Source organism: Lagenorhynchus albirostris, chromosome 10 (genome assembly GCF_949774975.1).
Source record: "Lagenorhynchus albirostris chromosome 10, mLagAlb1.1, whole genome shotgun sequence".
Lineage (NCBI taxonomy): Eukaryota > Metazoa > Chordata > Mammalia > Artiodactyla > Delphinidae > Lagenorhynchus > Lagenorhynchus albirostris.
Window position 1 is genome coordinate 4,664,792 of NC_083104.1, and position 15,515 is coordinate 4,680,306.

The 15,515-nt window shown below is 60.2% G+C and overlaps 1 protein-coding gene across 3 annotated transcripts in view; it reads left to right on the forward strand.

Moving 5' to 3' along the window:
• Positions 1 to 512: 512 nt before the first annotated feature.
• Positions 513 to 15,515, forward strand: part of PLXND1 (plexin D1) — a 51,845-nt gene continuing 36,842 nt past the window's right edge. For 2 of the 3 annotated variants that reach the window (XM_060161093.1, XM_060161094.1), the window contains exon 1: positions 513 to 1,832. In XM_060161093.1, the coding sequence (XP_060017076.1) occupies positions 513 to 1,832 (1,320 nt within the window). The remainder of the gene's footprint in view (positions 1,833 to 15,515) is intronic. The other variant, XM_060161095.1, reaches the window with a different exon arrangement.

Genomic DNA, 15,515 nt, shown 5'->3' on the forward strand with positions numbered 1-15,515 from the left:
TAAAACAAGCTCGAGAGACAGGCCAAGCGGCCAAGAGGGAGAAGGAACTAAAGCAACCAGCGACGGAGGCGGAGGCAGCTCCAGGAAAGGAGCCGCGGGCCGCGGGTGCCGCACGGGAGGGTCCTGGAGGGCGCGGCCAGACCCAACAACAGCTCAGCAAGGGCCCGGCGCCCGGAGGGCGGGGCCGGCGGGCAGTGGGGGCGGGGGCCCGGGGCGCGTGGGGAGGTGGGCCCGGGGCGAGCGGGGGCCCCGGAGGCGGGGCGCGGCCGGGCCGGGCGCGGCGGGGGGTGGGACGCGAGGGCGTGTCCGCAGAGGAGCCGCCTCCGCCCCGCCCCTGGGTTGAGCGGAGCGGCTGAGCCCGGCCGGGGCGCCGGGGCCGGGGGCGGCTGGCGCGGGCAGGAAGCGCCTCGCGGCCCGGGCCCGCCCCCCGCCTCCTGCGCCTCCGGGCTCCCGGCTCCCGGCCGCGCCGCGCCCCATGCACTCGCCGTGCCGCGCAGCCCGCGCACGCCCGGATGGCTCGTCGCGGCGCGGGCGGCGCACCCCATAGCGCCCGGGCCGCCGCGGCCAGCCCCCTGCCGCCGCGCCCGCCATTCTGGGCCCCGCTGTGCCCGCCGCTGCTGCTGCTGCTGCTGCTCCTGGGGGCGGCGCGGATAGGCGCCCTGGAGATCCAGCGCCGGTTCCCCTCGCCCACGCCCACCAACAACTTTGCCCTGGACGGCGCGGCGGGGACGGTGTACCTGGCGGCCGTCAACCGCCTTTACCAGCTGTCGGGCGCTAACCTGAGCCTGGAGGCCGAGGCGGCCGTGGGCCCGGTGGCCGACAGCCCGCTGTGTCACGCCCCGCAGCTGCCGCAGGCCTCCTGCGAGCACCCGCGGCGCCTCACCGACAACTACAACAAGATCCTGCAACTGGACCCCGGCCAGGGCCTGGTGGTCGTGTGCGGTTCCATCTACCAGGGCTTCTGCCAGCTGCGGCGGCGGGGCAACATCTCGGCGGTGGCCGTGCACTTCCCGCCCGCCGCGCCGCCCGCCGAGCCCGTCACGGTGTTCCCTAGCATGCTGAACGTGGCGGCCAACCACCCGAACGCGTCCACCGTGGGACTGGTCCTGCCGCCGGCCGCCGGCACCGGGGGCAGCCGCCTTCTCGTGGGCGCCACGTACACGGGCTACGGCAGCGCCTTCTTCCCACGCAACCGCAGCCTGGAGGACCACCGCTTCGAGAACACGCCCGAGATCGCCATCCGCTCCCTGGATGCGCGCGGCGACCTGGCCAAGCTCTTCACCTTCGACCTCAACCCCTCCGACGATAACATTCTCAAGATCAAGCAGGGCGCCAAGGAGCAGCACAAGCTGGGCTTCGTTCGCGCCTTCCTGCACCCTCCCGACCCGCAGCCGGGCGCCCAGACCTATGCGTACCTGGCGCTCAACAGCGAGGCACGCGCGGGCGACAAGGAGAGCCAGGCGCGGAGCCTGCTGGCGCGCATCTGCCTGCCCCGCGGCGCCGGCGGCGACGCCAAGAAGCTCACTGAGTCCTACATCCAGCTGGGCTTGCAGTGCGCGGGCGGCGCGGGCCGCGGCGACCTCTACAGCCGCCTGGTATCCGTCTTCCCCGCGCGCGAGCTGCTCTTTGCGGTCTTCGAGCGGCCGCAGGGGGCCCCGGCGGCCCGCACGGCTCCGGCCGCGCTCTGTGCCTTCCGCTTCGCCGACGTGCAAGCCGCGATCCGCGCCGCGCGCACTGCCTGCTTCGTGGAGCCCGCACCCGACGTGGTGGCCGTGCTCGACAGCGTGGTGCAGGGCACCGGGCCGGCCTGCGAGCGCAAACGCAACATCCAGGTATGCCCAGGCAGCGGGGGCGCTGGGGACCAGCCCAGGGGGCTGGAGAGAGAGCGTGCGGGTAACTGGGCAGGTTGTGCGCTGAGCGGGTCACACGTGTGAGTGTGTCGTTACCTAGATGTGCGTGTATGGAGACTCAAGTGTATACTCTGAGCCACAGGTGCATTTGCGGGGACCCAGGTGTAGTCGCAAGGATACAGGTGTCAGCAGAGGTGGGGGGCACTGCTGTGAATATGGCCTAGGTGTGCGCGTTGGGCACTCAAATGAGTGCTGGGCTACAGGTGCACATATGTAGGTGTGCGGGGCGGTCGGGTTGTGGATGGGTACCCAGGTGTGTGCTGAAGAGAGACGAAGGTGCATATACATCCCGGCTGTGCAAGTGAGGGTCGCAGCAGTGGGCTGTGTGCACAGCAAGTGAGTGCAGCATCTGACCAAAGGTATGTTCTGGGCCGACTGCGTGAGCCCGTGAGGGCTGCTTTAGGGAGTTGGCAGGTGTGTGCATGAGTGTGGCAGGTGTGCAGGGAGGCACGCAGGCGTGCATCAGGGCCCTGCACATGGGGGGTGAGGGGAAGCAAGGTGTATGCCCCAGACTTGTGTGTCGCTGAGCTGGGTCACACAGGCGTGCGGGCAGGCCGGTGCGTGTGGCAGGGACACACTGGTTCCACAGGGCAGGCCTGGGTGCACAGTGGGATGTGTGCGGCAGGGGACACAGGTGTTTGGGAACCAGTAGGCACTCTGGGGAGGCCGCTGGTTGGCAACTGGGTGTGTTCCTGAGGCCAGCTTTTTATTCATTCATCCAACACACATTTACTGAGCATGTAGCATGCACCAGGCCTGGGGGCTACGAGGAAGGCAGTCACACTTGTGGAATGCCTACTAAGCGCATCACATGGCATAACTCTAGGTTTTAACAGCAGTCCTCTCAGCTAGGCTCTGTTCTCGTCCCCATTTTACAGATGAAGAAACTGAGGCACAGAGACATTCACTAACTTGCTCAAGGTCCCACAGAACTAGCAGAGGCAGGATTTGAATCCAGGCTGTCCGGTCTCAGCATCTGTGCTCGTAGTGCTGTAGAGCCTTTGCCGCCTTACAGATGTGGAACTCAGAGGGTGTGTGTTGGAGGAGTCCCGGCGACTGGGGTGGGGAGGTGCCGGCTCCAGGAGAGTGGAGGGACGTGAGCAGGACTGCATGTAGCGCTTGAGTGGGCTGTGGGGATCTGGAGGGAATGCGGAGGGCCAGGTATAGGGCCACAGCAGCTGGGGTGGGGGAATGGGGCCCAGGTGTCTGGGGCTGGGCAGGGCAGGAGCGAGGGAGCCAGGTTGGGGGGGATCGATGTGTGTGTTGCTCCTGGGTGGACGTGACACGGGGGTGCAGGAGGGATCTGTGTGTGGTTCCACTCAAGGAAGCGCATCAGCAAGGGGTCACTTCTTTAGAGTGCCCTGGGAGGTGGACCCCTGTGCCTTTTCTGCACTCTCCATCCCGAGCTGAATCAGGGGAGACTTGGCCACTCCCTTAGGAAGCCTCAACTTCTCAAAATGCAGAACTTAGCCTTCTCCTGGTGATTACGGAGCTCTCCTTGGGGCCAGGCTCCCTGTGGCTCTGCCCCATCCCTTCTCTGTGATCCTCAGGCCCTGGCAAGAAGCTGTGAGATTAATTATTCCCCTGTGGGTGTGCCCAACACTGGGGCTTTGAGAAAACGCAGATTCCTTCTCCTGCAGCTGGGCCCTCACACTGCCTACCACCCGGCTGGCTGGCTGCCCTAAAAGTAAAGGTCACGGTGGGTGAGCAGGGCAGACTGGCCCGGGAGCCGGTCTGCTACCAGCAGGGGCCAGCTTAGTCAGGGTGGTCACTCGGCGCTGCAGTTGGGACATGCGCTCTTCCCCTCCCCAGAGCCACATGCCCCAGTGGGCTGTGTTTGAGGGCACAAGCTTTGTGTCCGGGGGTCTCAGAGCCTGAGGAGGTGAATGGGGAGTCAGTCGCTGCTCTACGGAGGGAAGACCCTGTCGGAAGGGCCTTCTTCGAGCCTTTCCAGGCCTGTGTGTCCATCTAGGCACTCAGTGAGAGGCAATCCGTGGGATTCCTCAGGCCGCCACAGTCTCCCCCTCTCCCTCCCCCTCTGGCAGGAACCGTCCTCGTTCCCACGGTCCCGTCCCCAGCCTGGCCTGGTGCAGTGACTCACTGCAGAAGGGAGCTGGGGCTTCCCTTTTCTTCGGGGGCAGGGCCTCTCCAGGGACACAGCCCCAGGGGCAGAGTGCTCGAGGGCCTTCTCCCCGCCACAAGGTGGGGTGGATTCCTGGCCCTCCTTGGCCATTCTCCCTGTGTCCTCCACACCCCTCTCCCCTTCCCCACGCCCAGCTGTGGGCACAGGCCCCAGGGTCTGGGCCTGAAGCCTCGGGTCGGGGGTGGGAGAGTGATGCTTATTCTTGCTCCTGGCTGTTGCCAGCTCCCCAGTTACAGTCTTAAGAACTTGGACCTTGCACCCAGGGTTAAATTCTACTCTGTCACTTCCCAGCTGTGTGACCTTGACAAGTGACTTAACCTTTCCGAGCCTCCGTTTCCTCATCTGTAAAGTGGGGACAGTAAATCTCTAAGGATTGCTGAGGACCAAATGAGTTAATTAACGTAAAGCACTTTGTACCCGGCATGTAGCAAGCACCTAGTAGATGTCTGCTGTTCTTGTTATTATTACCCCGGGGGGGCATTATTAGCACAGGTCTGGGCTTGGTCCTGGACAGCAACCAGTGACCTATTTTGGCTTGTTCTGCAACAGTGAAGACCCCACCTCTAGCGCCCCATGGCAGCCTCAGTAAACATTTCCTAAGTCCCTACTGTGTTGCTGTGTGCTGGGGACCAATGGTGATTCCCTTACTGTCTGCTCTCGTGGACCATGTGGCCGGTCCTTCCAGCCCAGAGGGATGGGTGCTGTGATCCCATCCTGGCAGACAGAGCCCGGAGAAGGGCATCGAGGCCTCTGGGGAGAGTGGTGTCAAAGCGCAGGTGGGTGGGTGAGCAGGAGTTAGTCACACCAAGCTGGCGGGAGAAGAGGAGGGGTCCAGGCAGAGGCTGTTCGCCTGTCAGAGGCCTGGAGGTAGGAAACAGCAAGACGGACTGGAGCAGTGAGAGGTGGTCATTGTGGCTGGGGAGGAGAAACAGGAATTATGAGCAGGGCTGGGAAAGGCGGGCAGGCCTGCCATGCGGGTGCGGATAGGCGTGACTGTGTCCTGGGGACATGGGGAACCATGAAGGGTTTTAGCCAGAGCATCTGATCTGAACGAGCACATCAGTTTCTTCCTCTGTAGAGCAGGAATGATAATAAAAACACCGACCTCGCAGGACCTCTGTGGGGATTAAATGAGATGCTACAGGTGAAGCAGTTAGCAGCGTGCTCGGCACACGTGTTTGCAGTTGCTGTGATGGTTTTTAAGGGAGCTAGTTTAGAAAGTCGTTAGGTGGTTGGTGAGGAGAGAGGAGAAGCAGGGAGAGTAGGAAGGAGGCTGGCGCCATCTTCCAGGCAAGTGGTTCTCTTCTTCATTTACAAATATTTCTTGAGCTCCTACAGTGTACACCTACAGTGTGGTGGGCACTGGGCACAGAGGTAGGGGTGGCCGGCCAGGTGTTGTTCTAGGGGGATGTGACAGGCCTGGTCTGAGGGCACAGAGAGAAGAAGGGGGGGGTGTTCCGGACGGATTCAGATGCCTGGATGTAGCCCCAGAGGTGGGGACGGACAGGATGGAGAAGGGATTTGCCCAGTCCAGCCCGGCATTGGGATGGAAGTCGGGGATGCGACAGGGGTGCCTCTGGGGGAGACGGTGGGTTTGGTGGGGGGCGGGGGTGAGTACCAGGGGCCTGGAGTCCCTCTTCCTCCCAGCCCCGTCTGGCCTGACTGCTCCAGCACCAGGTGGTCTCAGTGGGGCTGGACAACGGGGGACAGGACCCTGCCCTTCCATCTTTTCTCCAGGGGTGTCTGCCCCCCAAGCAGGGTGGCTCAGCCGGGCCTCTGGATACCCAGCCTCGCGCTGTTGCCCTTGGGCCCTCGGGCCTGAAGCTCCAGAGCCTCGGTTGGGGTGGTCTTGGACATTCCATCTCCCCTCCTGGGAGGCTTTGCCGCCTGCTCACCACCTTTAAGGCAGTGAAGAGGCAGGGAACCTTGTCCTCCCAGCCTTCGGCCCCAACTTTGTCCCTGATTGCTTTGGGCATATTTGGGGCCTTTGGACTATTCTGAGAGAGAAAGTGAGAAAATTAGCCTCTGGCATGTAGCTTGGATCCCTTTTCTCAATTCACGTATGTGGTGAAAGTGAGTTGGGAAGTTGCCTGTGCTCTCGGCGGGGAAACTGAGGCACAGGGCCACCCAGCAAGGCGAGGGCAGACTGAGTCCAACTCCCTTCCCTGAATCTTTCCCTTTGGCCTATGAATGGCCATAATATTTGTATTTTAAAAGAAAAAAGAAGACGGACAGGGAAATGTCAATGTTGCATTTTCAAGGTGTCTTTTTATAGTAAAGGTGGAAAAAAAACCCTCAGGCGATTTTAAACTGGCATGCAGTGGGTGGGTGCCCGTCGTCAAGAAGGCATTTTCTGAACCAATTTAGGGGCTGAAATGCTGGGTGGAGGTGGAGGGAGATAAGCTTCCAAGATGGGCTTTCCATTTGGAGTTGGCCTGGGGGCTGGGAGTGAGCTCCCTGCTGGCCGAGGGTAAAAGAGACACTTGGGGGCACTTAGGAGAGGGGACTCTGGCAGGGTTGGCTGGGATGACCTTCTAGCCTAGAGAGACAGACACATCTTGGGCCAGGAGACGGTTAACATACCTCCCTGACCTGGGAGTGTCATCAGTCTCAACTGCCAGGTACGTGAGGGTAGAGCTGATGGTGAGTCCTGTTCTCCTGCCCGTAAGCTGTGTGACCCAGGGTGAGTCACTTACCTTCTCTGGGCCTCATGCTTTCTCACTGTAAAATGGGACAGTGTCTCCTTCTGAATTGAAATCTCACACGAAGTGCCCAGGAAATGGCAGGTGGAGGTATGAGTACCAGGAGAAGAGAAATACATCTGAGAGAAGTGTGCTCAGCGTGTGGAACAGCTGTTGGGGCAGGGAGCGCTTAGAGGAGGGAGGAGATGGGACCAAAGCAGGCCCTGAAGGTGAGCGGGGGTGGGCGAGACAGAGGGGTGAGGCACAGGTGTGTCAGGTGCCTCCCAGCCCGAGCTCAGCTGCGGGAGGCACAGGCAGAGGAGAGAGCCGCCGGGCGCCGCTTCTGTTAATGGTGAGACGCTGTGCATCTGGTAGGCCTGAGGGTGTGCAGATGCTGGGTGCCCTCTCAGCTCTCTGGGGCTGAAAAATGACCACGGCCACCCTCCCAGTTCTGAGCAGGGATGCTGCGCGGGGCCCTTCACAGGCACCAGTGTGTTTGCTCTCACAGCACCCCACCCCCACCCCGTGAGGCAGGAAGTGCTGTTATCCCCAGTTTTACAGATGGGGGAACTGAGGCCCAGGGTCCCACGCAGCTGGCTAGTGGCATAGGGACCTGCAGGCTGGCTGTCTGGCTCTGGAGTCTGCCGTGGGTGACCGCTGGTGTTAGCTGTGGGCTCTCAGCTGGGGGTTTTGCAGTTACCCCCCCATCCCATGGAGATTTGGGTGGAGCCCTTTGTACAAAACCCCCTCTGGGGCAGCACCTCCCAGCAGGCCCCAGATGGAAGCCGGGGTAGAAGCCGGGAGCTGCCGCTGCAGTGACTCAGTTCCTGAGCCAGCTGAGGCTGGCTAGGGTATCTGCAGAGGCCCCGCCACAAGTGGGGGCTGGGGCTGAGGGGGCCTCCTGAGGGAGGCAGGGAGGCACTTAGTGACATTCATCTCTGAAAATGTGATTGTGACCCCCTGGCCCTTTGGGTGCGTGAATGAGAGATGTGGTCCGTTTGAATGACTTGACAAATCCCTTTCAACCCTGACCCCAGCCCTGGACCGTGCTGTGTACTGGGGCTGGGCAGGCCGCCGCCTCCCCTCCAGGGCAGCCCCTCACTGTCCAGTGTTTGCTAGGAGGGTGGAGGATCTGTCACGGCCCTGGCCATGCCCACAGTCAAGCCTGCCACACCCACACACGCCCAGAGTGGTGGACGGGTCAGTGCTGGACCCTGGCACCAAGTCCCTGGCTTCAAATCCTGGCTCTGCACCTCCTCCCTGTGGCCTCCAGCAAGTCACTTACCTTCTCTGGGCCTCCACTTCCCCATCTGTAAAGTGGGCTCAGCAGAGACAAGAACAGGGATCCCTGGAGCTCAGCGGAGGCCTGTGTGAGTTGGCTCAGCCCCTGCAGAAACACCCTCTACAGGAGTCTCATTTGCCGACTGCCACGGCTGCCGGTTTTCATGGAGATTAAGGAAACAGGCCGGCTTCCGGGTTCTGGTTGCTGGAGGGTGGAGAACAGACACACTGTGTATGGAAAAGAAGCATGAGGGCCTGAGGGATCCCTTCCCCTTTCTGGGCCTCAGTTTCCCAGTCTGAGTTGGGCTCTGGGGTGGCAAGAAAGCCCTCACTGGGTCACCAGAACTGCTCCCGTTGGCATCGTTATTATTACTTTTATTGTTGTGTCCTGGGAACTTACTCTGTCTCAGGCACTTTGCAAAAGCACTTGATGTATAATGCGGATCTTTTAATCCTGCCAGCAAGGGAATGGGGTGAGTGTTATGCTAAGTCTACAGGAAGGGGAAACAGAGGCCCACAGAGGATAAGTGACTTGCCTGAGGTCACATGGCGGGTAAAAGGTGGAAGAGTGTCTACTGTCAGAGCCTGCGCTCATCACCTTTACTCCCTGGTTCCTGTGAAAACGCTGACCTGAGGGGTGTGAGCCAAAGAGGCCCTCAAGGTCGCAGTGATGGAGTGAATGGGTCCCTTTTAAAGTTGAAGAAATTGAGACCCAGGGATGTTCTTCCCCTGCTGGGGCTGCAGTGGGAAGTAATGAGAACTTCCCAGTGAGGCCAGCAGAGCTGCCGAGCCCCGTGCCCAGCGTGGTCCCAGGCTGGGGCCAGGTTCCCCGGGTGCGGGGCTCCTGTTTCCCACAACTGCAGCTGTCTCCACCTTCGCCCACCAGAGCCCAGACCTCCTGGGCACCATCTCCTGCCTGTCTGTGCTCCTGGTAGAGGGTTCCCTGGAGTGTGGCAGGGAGGGGCTCAGCTCTGTTACATGGCAGCCTGTTAAAAGGCATGAATCGGACCCTGCCCCTATCCCCCAGGAGCCCCCAGACAGTCGGGGAGGAGTTCAGGAGAGAAGATATGCCAAAGCAGAGCTGAGTCTGAGGGACTCAGGGAAGGCTTCCTGGAGGAGGGGGCTGTTGGAGCAGGACTTTGACAGATGGGGCTTGGGGAGGCCTTCCAGGCAGAGGCGGAGGCCCAGAGATGTGGTAGAACATGGTTTGGGTACCAGGCAGAGATGAAGCTGAGAGCATGTGAGGTTTGGGGTGCAGGCCGAGGGTTTGGACACTGTGCTGTGGGATGCAGGGAACCAGTAAGGCCTGGGGGAAGAGTGAGACACAGTTGATCTGGTTCTAGAGGAGACCCCGTGGCTGCTGGCCCACATTCGTCCTGCCAGGTGCTGGCGGGAGCAGGACGCTCTCTCCTGGAGCCCCCGCTGGGGCTGGACCAGGTGACTCCCAAGGGGCCCTCCAGCTCTGCCAGCGGTGTGGGGATTGCCATGGAAACCAGCTGGTCCCCGAGTGGGGACAGGACCGGAAAGTCTCCTGGCGCCAGCCACGTGGATTTGGATCCCGGCTCCCCCCATGGCTCGCCTGTTTTCCTTCTTTCCAAAGCCTGTGTTGAGCCAGGGCCGAACCCAGCAGGCTGCCTGGAAGGGCCCCGCTGCACCGCCCACTCTCCCACTGCCCCGCTGATCCTCGATGCCGATGCCACCGAGATAAGCAGGGCCAGTGAGCCTCGCCCCACCCAGTCCACCATCCTTTACCCTGAAACACGATAAATCACGCGCTGGAGGAGGGAGGAAGCTCACAGCTCCATTACGAGGCCCAGCGAGGCCCCAGTGGGGCGTTAATCACGGAGCGCTTTCTGCTCTGATCAGTAAATAATGGGGGGGGGGGCCGTGGGCAGAGGGCTTGAAGTGGAGGCCAGGCCCAGGAAAGGAGCTAAACAGCGATCGGCGGTCACCTCCGCCCCCCCTCCCCCTCTCAGAGCTCGTCCACCGTCTGTGTTGGAGGTGATTGAACCCTCTGGAAGTGGCTAGCTCCTTGATGGGCCCCAGCTTGCAACCCAGGGCCTTTCCAGCTCCACGTGGCCAAACTCCCAGCAGCTGTTGGCTGCACCCGACAGAGCAGGGGGCAGAGAGACTGTGGGTTAGGACAAGGGTACTGGAGCCCCAGCCGGCCTAGGTTTGAGGCTCACCTCTGCCTATTCTGGCTGTGTGACCCTGGGCAAGTCACTTTACCTCTCTGTGGCTTAGTTTCCTTTGCCATAAAGTAGCAGCAACTAATGAGCATCTGGCGAGGGTTCAGTGAGGTTATACAGGCAGAGGTCTCTGCACAAAGTAAACCATTGCTGCTTATTATTTTTGTGTTACTGATTCCACTGTGTTGTTACTATTATAAAGCTGTCCCTTCCCCACGTGGGGATGGTCTCTGAACCGGGACATTGACAGCTAGAGAGAGGGCCCCATGTCACCTCCATGTCTCCAGCACATGGGACCCGGCCCAGAGATGTTTGCTGGGAGCCCCTCGGCTGCGGTCAGAAGCCGTTGTCTGATGACTCTGGGACCGAGGCCAGCACCCCCAGGGGATCGGGAGGAGGGTGTGGATTCAGTATCCAGGGCCCCTCAGCCCCAAGAGGAGGAAGGCCTTGTGTCCCCAGGAGAGCCAGCTGCACTCTCAGCTCCTCCCGGCCTGCGTCCCTTCAGGGGAAGAAGCTGGGACCGAAACTCTTCCAGGGTGAGGAGGGGCCGGAGCTGCCGCGTTCTGCCCGCCGCCCCTCCCCCGCTGGAGCTGGCAGGAGGGGATGACCCCCCTACCCGCGCCGCCCCAGCCAGGGAAGAGTCCTGGCTGCCCATCCCACACTGTGCTCCCCTGGGACCCAGGGGGAGGGCTGGAAATGGGGCCAGGCTGGGCCAGAATGAGAAACAGCTTCGAGAAGAGGGAGCTGAGTGTCTGGGGGGCCGTGTCCAGCTAACAAAACAATGGCTGCTTGAGTCAGCGGCTGCGGCAGCGGTTCCCAGGCAGGCCCCGATCAGAGCCACCCCAGCCCGGGTGAAGGCAGCGGTGCTCATCCAGCCTCAGATGCTTGCGTTCGGGGAGTGGTGGAGCGGCTGGTCCCAGGGGCCCTCCTGTCCTGGGGCGTCCCCGACTCTCTGCCCAGTGGCCTGCAGAGATAATTGGGAATGTGTATTGAGTACCTGTGGTGCTCAGTATTGAGGGCTGCTGTGAGCTGAGCCTCTGTAGTGGGCGCAGTTATTGCCCCCATTTTATAGGTGAGAATACTGAGGCTCAGTGAGGATGGGGCAGCCCACAGTGAGTTAAGAGCTCTGAGACTTGGCACATCAGGAGCCTTGGTTTCTCTGTCTGTTAAATGGGAACCCAACAAGAGTGTGTGCTCCATGCCTGCACGCAGCAGGTCTTCAGTGTAGCCCGGCCTGTGACCTCAGCCTGGGGCTGTCCCTCCAGGCTGTGTTCTGTTTGGCGGCAGGGTCGGGAGTGCCAGTTGTGGGTGGGTGGACACATTGTGCTCAGGGCGGCCTGGCTGGCTCGTCCACACGGCCCTTCCAGGTGGTGCCCAGCTGGCCCGGATGACCTCAGTGCTTGGGCTGGGCGATCCACCTCCTCCAGAGAGTGGGCCAGGGAAGCCAAGGCAGGCCCTTCTGAAGCTGTGGAAGGGTGCACGCAAGCTGTTCTGCCCATTGCCACTTGTTGGTTTTTCCTGCCTGATTCAGGCAGCCTGGGGCCAGGAAGAGAATTACTGCGCTGTGTGTCCTGAGGAAGCCTCTGCCCCTCTCTGTGCCTCGGTTTCTCCAAAGCACTGCTTTTCCCCTCCCACTCAGAGCCAGGCCTGCTGACTTGTTCTCTGGCCTGGCTGGCCATTCTCTCCCCCACCGCCCCCCACCTCCACCCCTTCAGGAAGTGAGCACCTTGATCACCAACTGGGAGGTGCTGGTATTTCCTTTCTTGGCAACAGGCAGCTTCCTCCTTGGTGTGAGGGCCATTGCAGAGGCCCCCCAGAGCCGAGTCTGTCCTGCCCCCTCCCAGGACCGGCATGCGGTAGGCCCAGGGCTCTTTTCATGCCTTGGTTTACCCTCAGTGGAGAGGTCAGCTCATTGGAGCCGTAGCCCAGTAGCCGTTGTGTTTCGAGAGCCCGCACAGGCTGAAGTGGTTGGGTGGAGTTTGGGTTTGGGAGTCGCAGGTGTGGTTTCAAGTCTGGGCCTGACCTGTGCCCTTGGAGACCTGGAGAACACTTCCCCCTTTAACCTCAGAGCTTCGGGAGAAGGTTGGGGGAGGGCTTACTCACCCAGGCTCTGCAGGAAGCAGAATTTAGTGCCCTGTTTCTAGGCCTGGCTTTTGATGCTGTGCCTGTCAGACCCCCATTATTGCCCTGCTGGCTCCCCGTTCTCCAGTCCTGGCCCCTCCTCTGCTGTCCACGCTGAGGGAGAAGGAGCTGGCCAGGACAGGGGTTGGGGGAAGCCACAGAGGGGCATGCCAGGTCGAGCAGGGCCTTGAGGGCCCAGGAGCAAATTTTGGGTTTATGCTGAGGGCACTGGGGATCTATGGAAGGCTGTTGAGCTGTGGGAGGGACACAAGCCACTTTGCTTTTTTTTTTTTTTTTTTTTGCGGTACGCGGGCCTCTCACTGTTGTGGCCTCTCCCATTGCGGAGCACAGGCTCTGGACGCGCAGGCTCAGCGGCCATGTCCTACGGGCCCAGCTGCTCCGCGGCATGTGGGATCTTCCCGGACCGGGGCACGAACCCATGTCCCCTGCATCAGCAGGCGGACTCCCAACCACTGCGCCACCAGGGAAGCCCTCTTTTTTTGAAAAAAACAACTTTTTAGTTTGGAATAACTTTAGATTTACAAGAAAGTTACAAAGATAGTACAGGTAGTTCCCGCATACCCTTCCCTCAGTTTTCCCCACTGCTAAGATCACACGTTATGACAGATGCGACATGTATTTGTCAAAACTAAGAAACCAACATTAGTATTTTACTCTCAACTAAACTCCAGAGTTTCCTCCACGAATGTCCTTTTCCTTTTCCGGGATCCCACGTCACATTTAGTGCTTTGCGGTTGTAAAAGCTCTTTTTGGCTGCTGCGGAAGGGTGAGTGGGAGGGGGCTCAGTGCAGCCCCCAGCCCCGTGTGGTGAGCGGCAGCCGCCCTGCAGTCTGCTGCTTAATACCCCAAGGTGATTGCTGTGCGTTCAGCTCCTCAGCAGTGAAAGCTCACTTTCCCGGGATCGGGGTTCGGTAACAACCAAAAACTTGAGGCAGGAAAGTGCCCTCACTTCCCAAGCACGAAACCCCGACAGCCGGTGTAGTCTACACCTGGGACGGAACCGCGGGTCTTGTTGGCTGCCACTGACGCCTCATCCTCCTCGGAGTGCCGCCTGCAGTGGGGCTGAGGTTTGGTGGGGTCTGCAGGCAGGAGGCGGGAGGCTGAGAAGCCAGGCTCTGGAAGCTCTTGCTCCAACTGGTTTCCCGGGGGGAGAAAGTCAACACAATTACAGTTGATAGTGAAATCAGTATGTCAGAGTTCTAGTGGGAGAGTGGGCAGCGCTGAGCTTTGGCCCCCGGAGGCAGCCAGCGGAGGAGGAGGAGGAGGTGTCCTGCTCTTAGAAAAGAGCTGAGACCAGCAGCCGCCCGTGGCTCATCCCATTTCAGAGAAGGATCAACTGAGGTTCTTAGAGGAACCAAAAGTAGCAGCCAGGTGCCGCCTGGCACTGAACACCTGGCTCCCCTGTGTGGTCACACACACAGTGACATACAATTGACCCATACTTTTCCTTCCGTTCTCCAGTGTCCAGCATGGCAGTGCAGTGTTGCTCTCATTGTTTCTTGTTTTTTATATATATAAATTTATTTATTTAGTTAGTTTTGGCTGCATTGGGTCTTCATTGCTGCGCATGGGCTTTCTCTAGCTGCGGCCAGTGGGGGCCGCTCTTCATTGTGGTGCTCGGGCTTCTCATTGTGGTGGCTTCTCGCAGCGGAGCACGGGCTGTAGGCGCGTGGGCTTCAGTAGTTGTGGCATGCGGGCTCAGTAGTTGTGGTGCACGGGCTTAGTTGCTCCACGGCATGTGGGATCTTCCTGGACCAGGGCTCAAACCTGTGTCCCCTGCATTGGCAGGTGGATTCTTGATCACTGCACCACCAGGGAAGTCCCTCTCATTATTTCTGCTTGGAAAAGAAGAAGCTGAATACAGTCATTCACACTTTAGTCAAAATTAGTTTCCTTTCTTTAGTAAACACTCACCCCAGAGCACAGTCTCCACCCTGGAGAAGCTCGTGCATACGCTACCATGAGAAATGAAGGTGGTGACCAGCACAGTGCTGTCACAGAGGGCTGGAGAGGTGTTTTTGGAATTGCATCTTGAAACCTGGCTGAAAACTTGCCACCTGGGCACGCCTGGCAAAGGGAACAGTGTGGGTCAAGAGGAGGGGAAATAGAGGGCTCAGAGGTATGAGAAGGGCGTTGGCTACTGAGGGAACAACATCATGAAGGTTCAGGCGCCCCAGGAGGAAAGTGTGGCCGCATTTGAGAAACTGCAGAGACTGATGTGGTCGGAGCTGAGGGCGGGGCAGAGAGAGAAGTGAGACTCCAGTCCTGAGCAGCCGGCAGGAGCCAGATCACAGAGGCCTTGAATGTCAGGCTTGACCCTGAGGACGGCCAAAAGCCAAGGAGGGGCTCTCCAGTCTTGCGCTTGGGAAGGTGGCCCTTCTGGGTTGGAGGAGGCCACTGTGAGAGTCCAGCCCTCCCCCGTCTCTCAGAGGAATTTGTGTTTTGAAAGACCAACGCCAAGTGAGACTGGAAGGCGGGCTGGTGCTGATGGAGGGATTTCAGGCCGTGTCACACAGTCAGGGCAAGCAGTATTTTGGGCCTTGGAGCTGACTGCCCCTGGAGACCGGGTTCGGCTGAGGGCACACCCGGGACGGCCCGCCAGTTCCCCCGAGCCCACTTTCCCCCTTTCCCGGGCCACATCCCCCAACAGCAGAGGCCTTTCCCGCCTGCCCAATGGACGTGTGTCTGGCTTCCGTTTTCGAGTCAGTTGTAGCCTTGTGATTTCCCCTGGCGGCTGGGGAGCCAGCTTCCCCCTCAGAGCACAGATCACGCAGAGCAGCCAACGGGTTACTTCTCCTTTAAAATTTTTTTAAAATTTTATTTTTAGAATAAGAAAAAAAAAGTCAGAGGAAAGGCTTTTTAGAGAATTCCTCCAGTGCAGAATTAATGGCTGTGAGCGTCAGGGCGGGCAGGCGAGAGCTAGATTCCCAGCCATTCCCACCTCATCCTCTCTGCACCCCCGGCCCACAAATCACCCTGATCTGGGCGCCTGGTCCGGCTGTTCCCAGGACCCCCCATTCTGGCTGGCTGGGGACCCCCCCATCGCAGGGCCCAGTGCAGAAAATCCCAAAGTTGTCACCAAGGCCCTCCAGGTGTCCCCTTCCTGCCTTCCCACCCCTCCCACAGCTCAGGGAGGAAGCGCCTGTCCCCTGGGCAAGGGTTTGCTATT